Here is a 16,365-nt window from a genome sequence, read left to right on the forward strand (position 1 = left end):
TTCACATACCATAAAATTCACCCATTTAAAGTGTACAGTTTAGTGTTTTAGCGTATTCACAGAGATATACAACCATCATCACAATCTAATTTTACATTTTCAACACCCAAGAAGAAAGCCCAAACACATTAGCAGTCACTCCCCATTCCTATTCCTCCCCTCCCCTCCAGCCTCTTTCTCTGGCTTCTTTCACTTAGCATAACGTTTTCCCAGTTCACCCATGTGTAGCATGCATCATGCTTCATTCTTTATTATTGCCAAATAATATAATACTCCATCGTATGGATACACTACATTTTGTTTATCTATTCATCACCTGATGGACATTTGGGTGTTTTCCACTTCTCGCCTATTAAGGATAATGCTGCTACAAACATCTGTGTACACATTTTTGTATGGAGATATGTTTTCATTCAGTATTTGCATTTTCAAAGTGGTTCACAACATTCTCTCCTTTACATCTTAGCACTACTTCATTTTGTGATGGATATAATTGAGGCTGGAGGCCGGCCCTGTGGCTGAGTGGTTAAGTTCGCGCACTCCACTTTGGTGGCCCAGGGTTTCACAGGTTCGAATCCTGGCCTGGACATGGCGCCACTCATCAGGCCACGCTGAGGTGGTGTCCCACATGCCACGACTAGAAGGACTCACAACTAAAATATCCAACTATGTACCTGGGGGCTTTGGGAGAAAAAGGAAAGATAAAATCTTTAAAAAAAAAAAAACATTGAGGTTGGGAGCAGTTAAGTGACTTTATCACCCATTGCTGGGTAACCCTCAGTGAACCTGCAGTAAGTCCACACCTTCTCGCAGAAGACCTGCTCATTCCATCACACCACAGTACTTTATCTCCCTGCAAGAAATTTCAAGCAATAGCATGCAGTTGAGAAAAACTGTTTTTTTAGGTACTGAGCTTCCTAAATCATTCTCAGTAAAGTCAATCCATAGACAAATTTAAATTAAGCCTTTCAGAGTAAGAGAAGGGAAGAACATAGTGTTCCGGAAGGATATTCTAAAGGTCCCTCCCCAGTGATGGCCTTCTCCCCATGGACACATTGCAAGCTGCTATTCCAGGGTGTGCAGAGGCCCACATGATCTCAGCATCTATTGTGCCCTGTCCATGAGGTCACTCCTAGCACAAGTCTGCATGCATCTGCAGGCTTGATCCCCTAACATCAGCCCACATAACAGAGTTCCCAAGGCCTAGCTGTAGAGCTAATTTGTTCTGATATAGGTGAAAGTATTCTGGGGGCACACATTGCTATGGTCAGTTGTACAAACCCCCTTTCCCAACTCCTGAAACAGTTCCTAGGCTTCTAATATTTCTGTAGTAAAGTTCAGAAATATGGTTTATAATTATATTACAGTTATATTTAACAGCCATTTACTGACAGCTTACTAGATACCTTTCATGCATTTAATTCATTTAATTTTCACAATAATTGTGTAAGAGAGATACTATTATTACCTCCATGTTACATGCAAACACTTTCTTATGTGGGGAAAAGATAGTCAATGAGAGTATAAACTGCTATAACAACTTTTTTTTTTTAAAGATTTTATTTTTTTCCTTTCTCTCCCCAAAGCCCCCCGGTACATAGTTGTATATTCTTCGTTGTGGGTCCTTCTAGTTGTGGCATGTGGGATGCTGCCTCAGCATGGTTTGATGAGCAGTGCCATGTCCGCGCCCAGGATTCGAACCAATGAAACACTGGGCCGCCTGCAGCGGAGCCCGCGAACTTAACCACTCAGCCACGGGGCCAGGCCCCTTTATTTTTGTTTGTTTGTTTGTTTTTTGAGGAAGATTAGCCCTCAGCTAACTACTGCCAGTCCTCCTCTTTTTGCTGAGCAAGCCTGGCTCTGAGCTAACATCCATGCCCATCTTCCTCTACTTTATACGTGGGACGCCTACCACAGCATGGCTGCCAAGCGGTGCCATGTCCACACCCGGGATCCGAACCAACGAACCCCGGGCCACCGAGAAGCGGAACGTGCGAACTTAACCGCTGCGCCACCGGGCCGGCCCCCAGCCCCCTTTATTTTTTAAAGGAGATATACATACATACCACCATTCTGGCTTGGGCAAGTTACTTAACCTGTCTCACAGCTTCCTCATCTACAAAACGGGGTAACAACACTACTTCCCACATAGTGCTCAATAAAAGTTACCTGTGGCCATTACTGCAATTTAATGATTATTTAATTGTAATACTACTAATAATAACAATAATTTTATTGCTGTTATTAGATGGGCTCCGCAAAAAAAATAAATAAATCAATTCCATACCTACACTACTCAGTGTCAGGCATTAGACAGGTACAGGGAAACTGAGGCAAACACCATCTGCTCCGCCTCCTCACCTAGCTCACAGCCCATGAGGGTTTACTTTTCCAGATGCCTAGCCTATATGACCTGCCCCCTTCAGCTCTTGCCACCAACAGGCAACAAGAAACCACATGCAGTAAGATGGGTCTCCACTGCCCAAATGCTTTCCCTCAGATACACACAGATTTGATCTCTGACCAAACGTCACCTCCTCAGAGAAGCCCACCTCATTCCACGATCTATTGCAAATGAAAATAAATAACTGCCGCCACCATTCTCCACGCCCTTATCCTGCCACCAGTCTTCACAGCAGTTATTACTGCCTGACGTTTCTTTATTACTATCTCTTGTTCTAGAACATAAGGTCCCAAGAGAGGGGGGACTATGTCTCACTCCCTGTGGATCTCAATCCCTGCTCTGTCCATTGTGCCTCGAACAACACCCAGCATAAACTAGCTGCTCAATAAATATAGATGAAGAGATGGGACTGATATGCAAGTTAATAAAAGCTCTAGAATGGAAAATAAGCTTACAAATCAACATTTTTTAAAATTACTGTTGTCATTTTATCCTGGCAGAGTAGGTTCTCAAGACACTGTTCAGTTAAAAGATAAATATTTCAGAGATTTTAGTCCTACTGTACTTAAAATGCCACTTTTTCCCTACATAGCACAAACTCACATAAAGCCTTGTCAAAATATGCACAACACTTTTAAGTTAACAAGTATCAGAAACAATGTTATAGGGGCCGGCCCAGTGGCGCAGCAGTTAAGTTCCCAGTGGCGCAGCAGTTAAGTTCACACGTTTCACTTCGGTGGCCTGGGGTTCACTGGTTCGGATCCCAGGTGAGGACATGGCACCGCTTGGCAAGCCACACGTGGCAGGCATCCCACATATAAAGTAGAGGAAGATGGGCACGGATGTTAGCTCAGAGCCAGGCTTCCTCAGCAAAAAGAGGAGGACTGACAGCAGACCTTAGCTCAGGGCTAATCTTCCTCAAAAAAAGAAAAGAAAAAAGAAACAATGTTATACATTAGTCATAATAATTGTTTAAAAAGATAATTCTGGAATAAATAAAGCTCAAAGGGCAAACCGAATTAAACTTGCTCCCCTTCATTCCTTCCAACTCAAGTTTCCTGCATGTAGACGATCAGAACATGCATTAACTATTAAACAGTTTTGTTAAAGTTTAATATTATGCTATGTTAAGATTCCTGACTATTTTAAGGAGCCATGTGATAGCCACCAGGCACTGAAGAAACTCAGGGGGAATTAGTATATTTAATCTGTAACTAACCAAATCTCAGATCGAGTTGTTAAACCCTTAGAAGATAGAGAATTCAAAAAAGGACATCCCTTCTACTTGCCAAAACAACCTGCCAAAGCATGAGAAAAAATAAAAACAAAACAACACATAGGGTTCATAGGTAAGGGGGTTTTTTAAAAATTACTTTAGATTCTCAAGGAGGCTAGGAACTTAATTTACGTAAAAAGAAAAAGAAAACGTTGCCATTCACCATCTCCAACACATGAAAAATTTTAAAGTCCTGTAGCTATTGGAACAGAACAAAGTTCAAGAATATTTATAACCATAAATAATGATTCAGAACCCAACAATGTAAAACTGACACTGTCTGCCATCCAATAAAAAATTACCCAACAAGCAAAGAAGCAGGAAAATATGACCCATATTGAGGAGATAGAGCAATCAAAACCAATCCAGAACTGAAAGAGAAGTTAAAATTAGTGAACAAGGTCATTAAAACAGTTAGTACAACTGTACCCTATATGCTCAAAATCTTAAGTAGAGATACGGAAGACATAAAAAAGATAAACATTTAACTTCTCAAAATGACAGCTACAATGCGTGAGTTAAAAAATAACCCTGAACAAGATTAATGGTAGATTAAACACTGCAGAGAAAAGATTAATGAATTTGAAGATATAAAAATAAAAACTACCCAAAACAAAACAGAGAAAAGACAAATAAATGAACAGAGCGTCAGTGAGCTGTAAGACAACTCTGAACAGTCTAACATCCTGGAACTGGAGTTCTCAGAGGAGAGGACATGAAGAAGGAACAGAAAAAAAAAATGTGAAAAAATGGCCAAAATTTTCCCAAATTTGATTAATACCATAAACTCACAGATCCACAAAAGAAGCTCAATGAAACCCAAGCACAAGAAACATGAAGAAAACTATGGTATACAAAGACACATCAAAATAAAATTGCCTAGAACCAGTGACAGGGAAAACCTTAAAAGCAGCCAGAGAAAAAGGACATGCTATGTAGAGGAACAAAGATAAGGATGACCTAAGATTTCTTGTAGGAAATGATGCAAGCAAGAAGACAGTGAAGCAACATCTTTAAAGTAAAAACTAAAAGATTTTAGCCCCAAGGTTTTGAGGTTTTGTAATTGCAAGCATTAAATTTTCTCAACACTATCATGCCGTTTGGCTAGGTTAGAAGTAATATATTTAGGGGCTGGCCTGGTGGCACAGCGGTTGAGTGTGCATGTTCCGCTTCGGTGGCCCGGGGTTCACTGGTTTGGATCCCAGGTGCAGACATGGCACCGCTTGGCAAGCCATGCTGTGGTAGGTGTCCCACATATAAAGTAGAGGAAGATGGGCAAAGATGTTGGCTCAGGGTCAGTTTTCCTCAGCAAAAAGAGGAGGATTGGCAGCAGTTAGCTCAGGACTAATCTTCCTCAAAAAAAAAATGTAATATATTTAGCATCTGCTTTTTTAGTACGTTTTACACCCAAAAGGTATGAGATAAATTGTTGGGGGTACACTTAAGAGAAGTTAATGGATGTACTCCTCCTTTTTTGCCCCCAAGTATACTCTAAATATGTGATAATAAATCACACACTTGAGCATCTATTGCTTACAAAATACTTTTTCATTTAATCTTCATAAAATTCTGAAATGGATGAGGAAAGTATTATCATATACAGTATAAACAGGGATACCGAAGTTCAAAAAAAGGGAAGTGATTTACCCCAGGATATGAGGTGGAGGAAGTGGTGGAGGTGAAGGTAGGAAAAGGGCTTGCCATTTCTTAGGTTCTTCCTCTGGGCCAGGTGTAACGCTAGCCAGTTCACTTAAACAAGATTAATTTGGCAAAGAAAGTTACACAGCTAGGTGTAACCAGGTCTTTCTAACTCCAAGTAGCTCTTTCTACTAAACCACAACTGAAATATATTAAACTAAAGGAAAAACATAAAATATAAAAATTCATGGGGCCGGACAAGTGGTGTAGTGGTTAAGTTCACGCACTCTGCTTCAGTGGCCCAGGGTTTGCTGGTTCGGATCTCGGGTGCAGATCTACAGACTGCTCATCAAGCCACGCTGTGGCCATGTTCCACATACAAAATAGAGGAAAATTGGCAGATGTTAGCTCAGCGACAATCTTCCTCAAGCAAAAAGAGGAAGAGTGGCAACAGATGTTAGCTCAGGGCCAATCTTCCTCACCAAAAAAAAATTCATTCTGGGATAAAACTAGAATAACGAAGTTGAAAATTCTACTCAAAGAAAAGTAAAGTAGATTTCTTGATGGAAAGAAATAGTGTTTATTTCATTTATTATAATGGACAAGGCCCCCAACAATCACTGTACAACCAATACAATGTGGCGTTTCGGAATAAGGTTTCTTCTACACAGTTCCCTTATATTGACCAAAGCATGATGCAACTAAAGAAAGTCCACTGGCAGACAAAACAATTCAGTCCAAGAGGTAGATGTCTAATTTGATCCAATGATAAAATTTAGAGACTCTCGGCAGAAATTAGCAAATGATGGCTCCCCCAAGCCAAATCCAGCCCACTTCCTGTTTTTACAGGGGCCACGAGCTAAGACTGGTTCTTAAAGGTTGAAAAAAGAATAATATATGAAATATAAATAATAATATATGATGGACATGAAAATCAATTCAAATTTCAGTGTCCATAAAAAAAGTTTTATTGGAACAGTCATGCTCTTTCATTTACATATTGCCTATGGCTGCTTTCGTGCAACAACAGCAAAGCTACGTAGTTGCAACAGAGATCATATAGCCCTTAAAGCCTAAAGTACTTATTATCCAGCCCTGTACAGAAAGTTTGCCAACCCCTGATTTAAGGGAATAGATAGGCCACACCACCTTTAACAATTTGCCATGAACATTATTTCCCACAACTAAGCTTTTAGAAAATTAACTGAAGATCACTAATGCAACAAATATTTCTTAAGGATCTACTCTGTGCCAGGCATTGTGCTATATCCAGGAAATACACAGCACAGTAGTAGTAACAAGGCATAGCTCCTGTGCGTATTGGGAGGACCAAGACCAACAGTTATAATCAAGTACTTAAAGTGTTAGGACTAAGGAAGTATACAGAAGGAAGGATGCACAGCCTGGCGGTTAAGAACATTGTCTCTGGAGTCAGAAACCCTTGGTTTGAATCCCAGCTCCACCATCTCCTAACTGTGTGACCTCGGCAATGACTTAAACTCTTGGGTTTTTTCATCTGAAAAAGAAGATATCAGTGTCTACTTAATAGCATTGTTTTAAGGATTAACTGAGATAATACATAAAAGCACAATGTTTAGCACATAGCAAGTGTTTAAAAAGATGAAAAGGCAAGTTTATAAACTGGATTTTAGAAATCCTATGTTGCCAATTAAAAATATATCCGTATTTTTCGACAGTCATTTAAACAGAGAGAGGGACAAATTTCAAAGGAAAGTCCAGAGGCACTTAACCATGACACATGCACACAATGTGGATAGCAACCCCACCTTCACAGAATGGCGGTCCTGTGTCCACTTGCAACACTGGTTAAATGGGGGACCACTGTTCTAAGAGCAAGGCCATAAAACAGTGGTTCTTAATCTGAGGATGCATTTTCACTGGCCCAAGGATGGGATTCAGCAGATCTAGGTGGAATCCCTGTGTGTGTGTATGTTTAAGCCACCATAAAACACAGCTACAAAAAATTTAGCCTAAAAACCTCCCATTCCTCTTGCACAAAATAACATTTTTTTCTTTACCCAGCTTTCAAGGATAAGTTTAAATTCTACGTTCTTTATGTAAGGCTTCCCTGAAGGTTTACGACCTTATGTTTTTTGGTTGTTTTTTTTTTTTAAAGATTTCATTTTTTTCCTTTTTCTCTCCAAAGCCCCCCGGTACATAGTTGTATATTTTCAGTTGTGGGTCCTTCTAGTTGTGGCATGTGGGACGCCACCTCAGCGTGGCTTGACGAGCAGTGCCATGTCCCCACCCAGGATTCGAACCAACAAAACATTAGGTCGCCTGCAGTGGAGCGCGCGAACTTAACCACTCGGCCACAGGGCCGGCCTCTACAACCTTATGTTTTTAGCTATCGTTTACCGCAAGTGTGACAATTTCACAAAGACTTAAAGAGACTGATCTTAAATTATTCACTCATTCCACAAATATTTATTGGGCACCTACTGTGTGCCAGGATGAATGCTCAGAACAAATTAGGAAGTAAAACCAAGGTGTTACAAGAGATAAGACTGGAGTTATGGGAAGAGGCCAAACCTTGAAAGCCTGGTCCAGGAGCTCAGGATTCATGGGCCAAGGAGAATCACCTTGTTTTAGAGAAAAGCTCTAAACAGGGAAGTGGCATGGTCTAGTCTACAACTCAGAATTCATTCTAGCAAAAACACAGAGAGGCCAGCTTAAACAGTGGACAAACATGGTCTCTGCCTTTATGGAGTGTAGTTCTTGTGGAAGACGAAACAGGAGTAAACAGATAAATAAATCATTAAAATTGAAGGACACAAGAAGTGCCTGAGTTAGTGACTAACAGGGAAATGCTACTTTAAGAGGGCAGTTAGGGAGAGTCTCTCGAAGGGACATTTAAGTGGAGGCCTAAAAGATGAGAAGGCACTAGCTATACAGAGTGGTGTAAAAGCATGTGTTCTAGGCAGAGGGATCAACATGCAATCCCCTAAACTGGAAAAGAGCTAGGCAGGTTTGAGGAAGGCCACTGTAATGAGCATAAATGAGCAAGTGGAAGAATAGTAGAAAGTGAGCCTGGAGATCACGTAAGAAATCTGATTTTGTTCTAAGTACAATGGGAAGTTACTGAGTTTTTTTGTTTTCTCTGTAACATTACTTATTTTATTCTGAGTACATAATCCAATTACATGAATCGAAATTCAAAAGGTATATAAGGTTATACAGTGAAAAGTAAGTCTCTCTCCCACCCCTGTCCAACAGCTACACAATTCCCTAGAGGCAACCACTTTATCAGTATTTGAAAGGTTTTAACAAGACAGAACACAATCTAATTTATATTTTGCATAAATCACCCTAGCTAATGGGTGGAGAATGGGTGGGAAGAAAGGACTCAGGGAGACCAGCTGGAGGCTGCTGTAGCAGTCCAAGGGAGATGTGACAGCTGCTGAGACCCAGGAGGTGACAGTGGAGATGGGACAGAAGGACTGGGTCGGGATGTATTCTGAAGGTAGAACTCACAAAACTGATGTTATCAAGACAGCATTAGGGACTATAGCTACAGGTACTATTTTTCACACACTTAGAATCTACAGGTCTAATGTTTTAGACTTTAAAGCTTAAATACTCAGAGTTCAGTGAATATGTAGATAGATAATGAGTGAGAGAATAATAGGTAACAAGAGAGAAAGCAAATTACCAAACTGTGATGTTAACAATTTAACAATAACAAACTTACAGTATCAATATGAATTAAATGATTTTATCCCAGAAATGGCGTTTCTGAAACCAACCCAAAACTGTATTACTGCAGTTGAAGGGCTGAAACAACAGCTGTTTAAAAAAAGAAAAATGCAAAACTGAAATCTTTAACACCAGTACTGTTGACCACAACATAACAGATAAAGCTAAAGTCTTCTCAGTAGGGGCCAGCCCAGCGGCACAGAGGTTAAGTGCGCATGTTCCGCTTCGGCGGCCAGGGGTTCGCCGGTTGGGATCCCAGGTGCGGACATGGCACAGTTTGGCAAAAGCCATGCTGTGGTAGGCGTCCCACGTATAAAGTGGAGGAAGATAGCATGGATGTTAGCTCACGGCCAGTATTCCCCAGCAAAAAGAGGAGGATTGGCAGCAGTTAGCCCAGGGCTAATCTTCCCCAGAAAAAAAAAAAAAAAAGGAAATCCTGCCATTTGCACCATAGATGGACATTGAGGATATTTTACTAAGTAAAATAAGTCAGACAGAAAAAGACAAACACCGTATGGTCTCACTTAAATGCTGGGGGTGGGAGGGAGATAAATGAGTGAAGGGGGTTAAAAAGTAAAAAAAAAACAAAAAAACAGTTATCTGGGAAAAGAAGGAACAGCGTGAAGAGGATGGCAACATAAAGAAGAAAAACTTCTTTGAATACATCCTGTTTTATATGCTTGGTTTTGAAAGCCTTATTAGTATTTTACATAATTATAAAGCAAAATTACATTTTCAAGAAGCAATCCCTAAATAGTGAAAGCAAAATAAAAAGAGAAGACCCAAACTATACAGCCAGTGGTGGCAAAAACTTAAACTATTTTAATTGACCTCAATACAGTAATTTGACTACATACCCCTAAAAGGACGTAAAAAAATTCTTAAACACTTCTTATTTGTTGGTGGTAATGCTCATGTTATTCATCTGAGACTGACAAGTGTACAGTGTGGGGGAAAATAATGAGTAATTAGAATCAAGATGTTTGTCTTAGAAAAATGATACAGGTGTAAGATCAAGAAGGTTAGATAGAACTCTGTCATCTTGCTTTACAACTGGAAGTATCAGTAACCCAAGATCTGTGCACTGAAAAGACCTAGCAACAACGATCAACCTAGTAGCAATGAACAACCCCAGGGCCCAGAATGTGGTTACTAAATACTATTTCATTAAAAGAATCCAAGGCCCCTTGGAGAAATAGACAATTCCAGGGCTGGGACAAAATATGTACAAGACAAGCCTGGTGCAGTTTGTCATACCAGAAAGAAGAGCAATTAAAGACTATTAGAGTTGTGTCTAAAGGATTTAGGAGTCAATTTTAGCAGATTCCTATTAGACAAAGATGGGACAATCCAAGCATCAAAAAGGATAGTATCTACAATGGATTGAACCATACCAAATATGTTTAAATCCACGAGTTCACAATGACACAAACACATATACACAACTCACTGGCTACTTTTGGAGGATGCCAACTCATTATTTTGAAAACTAGTAAATAATGGAGAGGAATTAAGCATTTATCCTGCCTTTCCTAAAAGAGCTATAATTCATGGTAACCAAATTATGCAAGAGGGGAAATTTATCTTTATGGAGGTATTCCAGCTAATAAATGATGAAGTTATAACTAAAATATCATTTTTCAATGCCTAATGAAATAATGACTCTAAGCACTGAGCATCAAGCAATGATAACAAGACTACTAACTAATCCTTATCTGTCTACTAACCTATAAAGTCTTCTTGCCAAAAATTAATGAAATCTGAAACTGACTACACCTTTAGATCTAACTAAATTAGATTAAATTTACAGTAAATTCTGTGTAAACTACAATATAGACCAAAATCCAGACCGCTTGTAATTCCACAGCACAAACTATCGAGTTTCAGCAACAAATAAGTTACAAGACATAAAAGATGGAGGGGGAACCTATAGACTAAAACAAGTCACAGCGTATGAATAGCATTTGGAACCTGATTCAAATGGTCAAGAAAATTATGAAATGGGGCCAGCCCAGTGGTAGAGCAGTTAAGTTTGCAGGCTCTGCTTTGGTGGCCCAGGGTTCACCAGTTCAGATCCAGGGCATGGACCTCCACACTGCTCATCAAGCCATGCTATGGCAGGTGTCCCACATATAAAACATAGAGGAAGACAGCCAGAGATGTTAGCTCGGGGCCAGTCTTCTTCAGCAAAAAGCAAAAAGAGGAGGACTGGCAGCAGATATTAGCTCAGAGCTAAACTTCCTCAAAAAAAAAAAATTATGAGGCAATCAAGAAATTCTTATTTTAATACTGTGTGAACATTTGAAGGTAATGAGAAATTCTGTGATAGTGGTATTTGAATTTACCTTTTTTAAAAGATGCATGTAGATATATATACTGAATATTTAACAGTTAAAATGACATGACAGGGGCCGGCCCCGTGGCCGAGTGGTTAGGTTCGCACGCTCCGCTGCAGGCGGCCCAGTGTTTCGTCAGTCTGAACACTGGGCGCAGATATGGCACCGCTCATGGAGCCACGCTGAGGCAGTGTCCCACACGCCACAACTAGAAGGACCCACAACTAAGAATATACAACTACGTACCGGGGGGCTTTGGGGAGAAAAAGGAAAAAAATTTTTTTTAAAAATCTAAAAAAAATAAATGATATGACATCTGGGTTTGTGGGGTTCAGATAAAGCAAGATCGGCTACGAGTTACTATCTGTTGAAGCTGGATGAGCGTAGTGCATGTGAGAGAAAAATCAAATGTGTAAAAATAAATAAGTCAATTTAAACTCTAAGTTTCACATACTAAAAATGTCTTTTTAAAATTAACACTCAAACTGTTAAAAATTGTGAGACAAGAAAATTTTAACATAGTCAGATATTTGACTTTTTTAAGCTTTTTCTAAAGTATCTTTTAAAGCATTTCAGTATTTACTTTTCTGATTCAATACAAGGACTACTTGAAAGAATTAACTAAAAACTAACAATTATCTAAAGAAACAGCTTTTATGGTAAAATCAATTAACACAAAACTGAGCACCAAACAAACCTTATCAGCATTAGATAACGTCAGAGTTAAAGGAGAAAAATAATCAGCTGCATAAATTATATTTTAGGAAAAAAACTATCCCATCTTTTGGAGACTGGGTAGAATTTAGATTCATGTCCTTCATGAGCCTCTGTAACTAAAACCTAAACAGACACAAGCCGTAAAACAAATCAGACCACCTGTCCTGCTGTAAACCACATCAAAACTTTGCAAAACAGTTCTGACCGCCAAAATCATCCACTTCCTTAAAAAACAACTTTACTTATTCTTGTCTTCCCCATAGTCAGAATCAAAGGGCTACATTAAGATTTTGGACTTAAAAAAAATAACTTACACGTGGCTGGCACTTGCCCATTAATTAAGGACTCCGATTTTTCACAACCCCACCCTCACACAATCCCCCCTCCGGCTGACAGGCCCTCCCCTCTCCCTCACCCCTGCTCGTCTTCACTGGGGCCTCTCTCGAGGCGTTCTGCAAACGAGACACAGTGGACCTTTCAGCAGCCTATCTCCTACCCCTGTTAAGATTTCAATCAATTTTTCACACGCAAAAAAACCTCTCTGTAATAACTCATCAGCATTGCACACAGCTATCAGCTATGTTTTTGGTGCTTAGGGACATGACAATTGATGTATGTCGTTTAAGCATAAAAGCATATGGTCACACCGCCGGCCGTTTCAGGTTAACCAAAATATTTATTTCAAGGTAGGCATGCCTGAAGTGAACACAAATCACCCGCAAAATACCCAGAGCCACGAATTACAACAGCAAAAATAACTGTTAAAGGCAGGGGCCCTTACACCTCCGAAAACAACGAAAAAGAAAGAAAGAAAAGGCGGGGGGAGGGGGCGAAGACGCCAAGAGCTCCTTCTCTAGAGAAGTTCCAGGACCCCCCGACTACCACCGCCCGAGGCTCTTCTCCTCCGGCAGGAGCGGGCGCTCTGCCCACGAGAGCCGGCCGGCGGGGCCCGGCGCCGCGGCGGTCAGCGTCTGCACAGCCCTCGCGCCGGCAGCGCCCCGGGCACGGACCGGGCGGCCGTGGGCCCCGCGCGCACCCAGCGTCCGGGCCGGGTCCTCCTTTTCCACACGGACCCCCGAAGCCCACCGCCCAGCCCAGAAACGAGCTGCCCCGGCGGTCGCACGAGAAGCCCGTGCGGCGAACGGTCTGCAGAGCGTCGTCCTCCGCGCCCGGTCACGGCCGACGGCCGAACGCAGCCGACCCTCCCACGGCGGCCCCCCGGCCGGACCCGAGCTCCGCCAGCGCCTCCGCCCAGCGCGGCCCCCGCCCCCCGCGCGAGCCCCCGCCGCGCCCTGCCGCCCGCGCCGCTCGGGCGCCGCCACCGCAGGCCCCGCGGCCCGGCCTGCAGCCCTGGGGCCGCTCCGCTGCTGCCCTGCGAGCGGGCCTCACCTCAGGGGGGAATCGAAAGCAGCGCGCGGGCTCCTAGATCCGAGTGCGGCCGCCGCCCGTGGCCTCCGGCTCGGGCTCGGGCTCGGGCTCGGGCTCCGCCCCCTGTCCTCCGCGCGCACTCCGGCCCGCAGCCTCGGCCCGCCCGGCCTCCCCGCCCCCTCAGCCCTCAGCGCTGCCCCAGCCGCCCAAGCTGGGTGCGGCCGGTGGCGCAGGAGCCCAACAACGCGCCGCCCCATAGGCCCGTCCCGCGCCGCACCGCCCAGCAACGCGCCGTGCGATTGGCTGCCTGCGGGGAGGGCGGTGCCTGCGCGGGCAGTGCCGCTGCTGTGGCCACGCGCGCTTGCTGAGACCTGCCTCGGTGCTGCCCCGCCGGCGGCGGAGGGTCGGCTAGGCGGCAGCGTCGGCGCACTGGTGGAGCCCGACAGCCCTCCTCGCTGAAGCAGTCAGGGTCTGCTGTGCCAGCGCCGCCCCCTCACCCGGAACCGCTCGTTCGCTCATTCTTTGTCGCTGCACAGGCTCGGGGAGGCCTGCCAGCAGATTCACTGGATCCGCAGCAGGACGTACTAAACGGTCCCGTCCCACGCCCTGCGTGGGCAGGGGGCTGTCCGAGCCGGGATCAGTCGCAAGTGCCCGCCTCGCTCGCTCACTCCTCCAGCAGGTGGACCCCGCCCCCGCGTGCCCCGCCCCGTGCTGGTCTCTGTCCAGAAGCCCCCGGCGGCGGGCAGAGCCTCAGGCAGAGTTTGGGGGCGGGCTGACAGCCAGGGTGTGGTTAGGATGGCGGGGCCTGTGGACCCTGATAAGGCTCCACAGACAGGGCAGCTGCGTGGTGGCCAGGGCCTGAGCTGCCGGTTCTGGATGAACAAGTGCCGGTCCTCTCCGCAGAACCGGGGAAGGAGTCTAGGCGGGGGCATTGACGAGACCTGGCTAGCCTAGAGACTACATCGGCACCTTCCCCTAAAGGGTGCCTCCTGTTGTCTCATCTGAGCCAAAAAAAACTCATGGGCAGTGGGAAGTGGCTTAGCTGGTTGGTCAGGAGCCTGGAAGGAGCAATCTGGAAGTTCAGGGACAAACAGGCAGGGCTTCTCGTTCCCTTTATACCCATAGAAAGCTGAGGCCCAAGCTGGGCAGTGGAAGAATAATGCGGAACCCATGCCTCCCCTCCCAGCAGGGGCCTATTTGGCTTTGCCCACAGAAGGGTCAAGGATGGGGTCTATGAATAATAGTGACCTCAGATCTCAGGGTCTCCTGGACATTAACTCTTCTCGAAAGGCTTTCCTGACAAGACTCCACAATTCTGTCTCATTCACTTGTTTCCCTTGCACCTAGCAACAAGGCCTGGCCCAAAGAGGGGTCAGTAAGGGCTTGCTGAAGGAAAGAAGGGAGGGAGAGAGGAGTAGAAGATGACTGAGCATGTTAAGTAGAGGCATAGAAGATATAAAAAAGACCCAACTCAAACTTCCAAAGGTGAAAAATACACTGGATGGGAATAACAGCAGATTAGACACGGCAGAAGAAAATGTTAGTGAACATGGAAAATATTGGACATGGAATAGTAAAATATTAGACATGGAAAAAGAAACTAAATGGAACAGGGAGAGAAAAGATCCTGGAAAAGAATGAACAGGGGACCAGTGAGCTGTAGGACAACTTCAAGAGGCCTAATATGTGTGTAATTGGAGTCCCTAAAAATGGAGGTGGGGTTGGGAGGAGGACAGAAATACTATTTGAAGAGATGATGGCTGAATTTTTTTCAAATTTGATGAAAACTACAAACCCACAGATCCAAGCAGCTCAAAAAGTAACATCTGCCTTGTTACTGGGCTCTGGTAGAAATGAATGTTCCTATAGAACATCAAAAGTACTGTGAGGCCAGAACTGCCCATCACTTGGTTCTGTCAGACTATCAAGACATAAAGTCAGGTAGATACATCATAATCTGGAAGTGATAGATTCAGGATTGGGTTCATGTAGGTGCAGAGGGAAGTGGTCCAGACTCCTACCACTGTAGCTCTGACATTTCTCCCTCAGCTCACACCTAGGGTTTCAGGGGGATTCCCTGTGAGACGGTGACAGAGGAGGAAAAAGCATGTGCTTGGTTCACAGGAAAGTCGTCTCAGTGTTGCTGTGGGCTGAAAATGGCCTGCTGCTGCACTGTATCCCCACTCAGCAGTCACCCTGAAAGAAGGTGGTGAGGGGAAATCATCCTAATAGACAAAGTTTCAGATGGTGAACATGGCCATTCGCTTTGTGTGGAGAGAGACATGGCCTGGACTCATGGGCAGCGGGAAATGGCTTAGCTGGTTGGTCAGGAGCCTGGAAGGAGCAATCTGGAAGTTCAGGGACAAAGAAGTCTGAGCAAGAAACGGATGTGGAAGGACCTATGGCAATTGGCACAAACGGTGAAGATCTTTGTACTGCATGCTAACGTCCACCAGTAAGCATCCACCACAGAGGCTCCAAACCACCAAGTGGACAGAATGGCTCGGCCAATGGGCATCAGCCAGGATCTGTGCTCTGCCACCACTATGCTGGCACAATAGTCTCATGAACAAAGTAGCCATGGTGGCAGGGTGGAGGCTATGCCTGAGCCCTACAGCAGAGGCTCCTTGTAACCAAGGCTGATCCAGCTACTGCAACTGCCGAATGTCTAACCTGTCAGCATCAATGACCAAGGTTGAGCCCCCCAGAGGAGCCAACCAGCCCCTTGGTGGCAAGATGATTACATTGGATCCCTTCTGTTCTAAAAAAGCAATAACACATGCTCACCATGATTGCCATGTATCTGGGTGTGGGTTTGCCTTTTCTGCCTGCAATACTTCAGCCAGCACCACTATCAAAGGCTTAAATATCTGGTTTGCTGACATGGAATCCCACATAACTGCCTGGCA

General features: G+C 44.0%; 1 protein-coding gene across 11 annotated transcripts in view; it reads right to left on the minus strand.

The window, feature by feature from the left end:
- Positions 1-14,181, minus strand: part of ADD1 (adducin 1) — an 88,137-nt gene extending 73,956 nt beyond the window's left edge. For 8 of the 11 annotated variants that reach the window (XM_070506352.1, XM_070506350.1, XM_070506357.1 and 5 more), the window contains exon 1: positions 13,478-13,628. Coding sequence is in view for 1 of the 11 variants with exons in the window: in XM_044767928.2 (XP_044623863.1) it covers positions 13,954-13,975 (22 nt within the window). In the remaining 10 variants the exon portion in view is untranslated. Of the gene's footprint in view, positions 1-13,477; positions 13,629-13,831 lie in introns of those variants that run through there. The other 3 variants (XM_070506351.1, XM_070506358.1, XM_044767928.2) reach the window with 3 other exon arrangements.
- Between the last annotated feature and the right edge of the window lie 2,184 nt (positions 14,182-16,365).

The sequence above is a fragment of the Equus asinus genome, chromosome 3, assembly GCF_041296235.1.
Source record: "Equus asinus isolate D_3611 breed Donkey chromosome 3, EquAss-T2T_v2, whole genome shotgun sequence".
Lineage (NCBI taxonomy): Eukaryota > Metazoa > Chordata > Mammalia > Perissodactyla > Equidae > Equus > Equus asinus.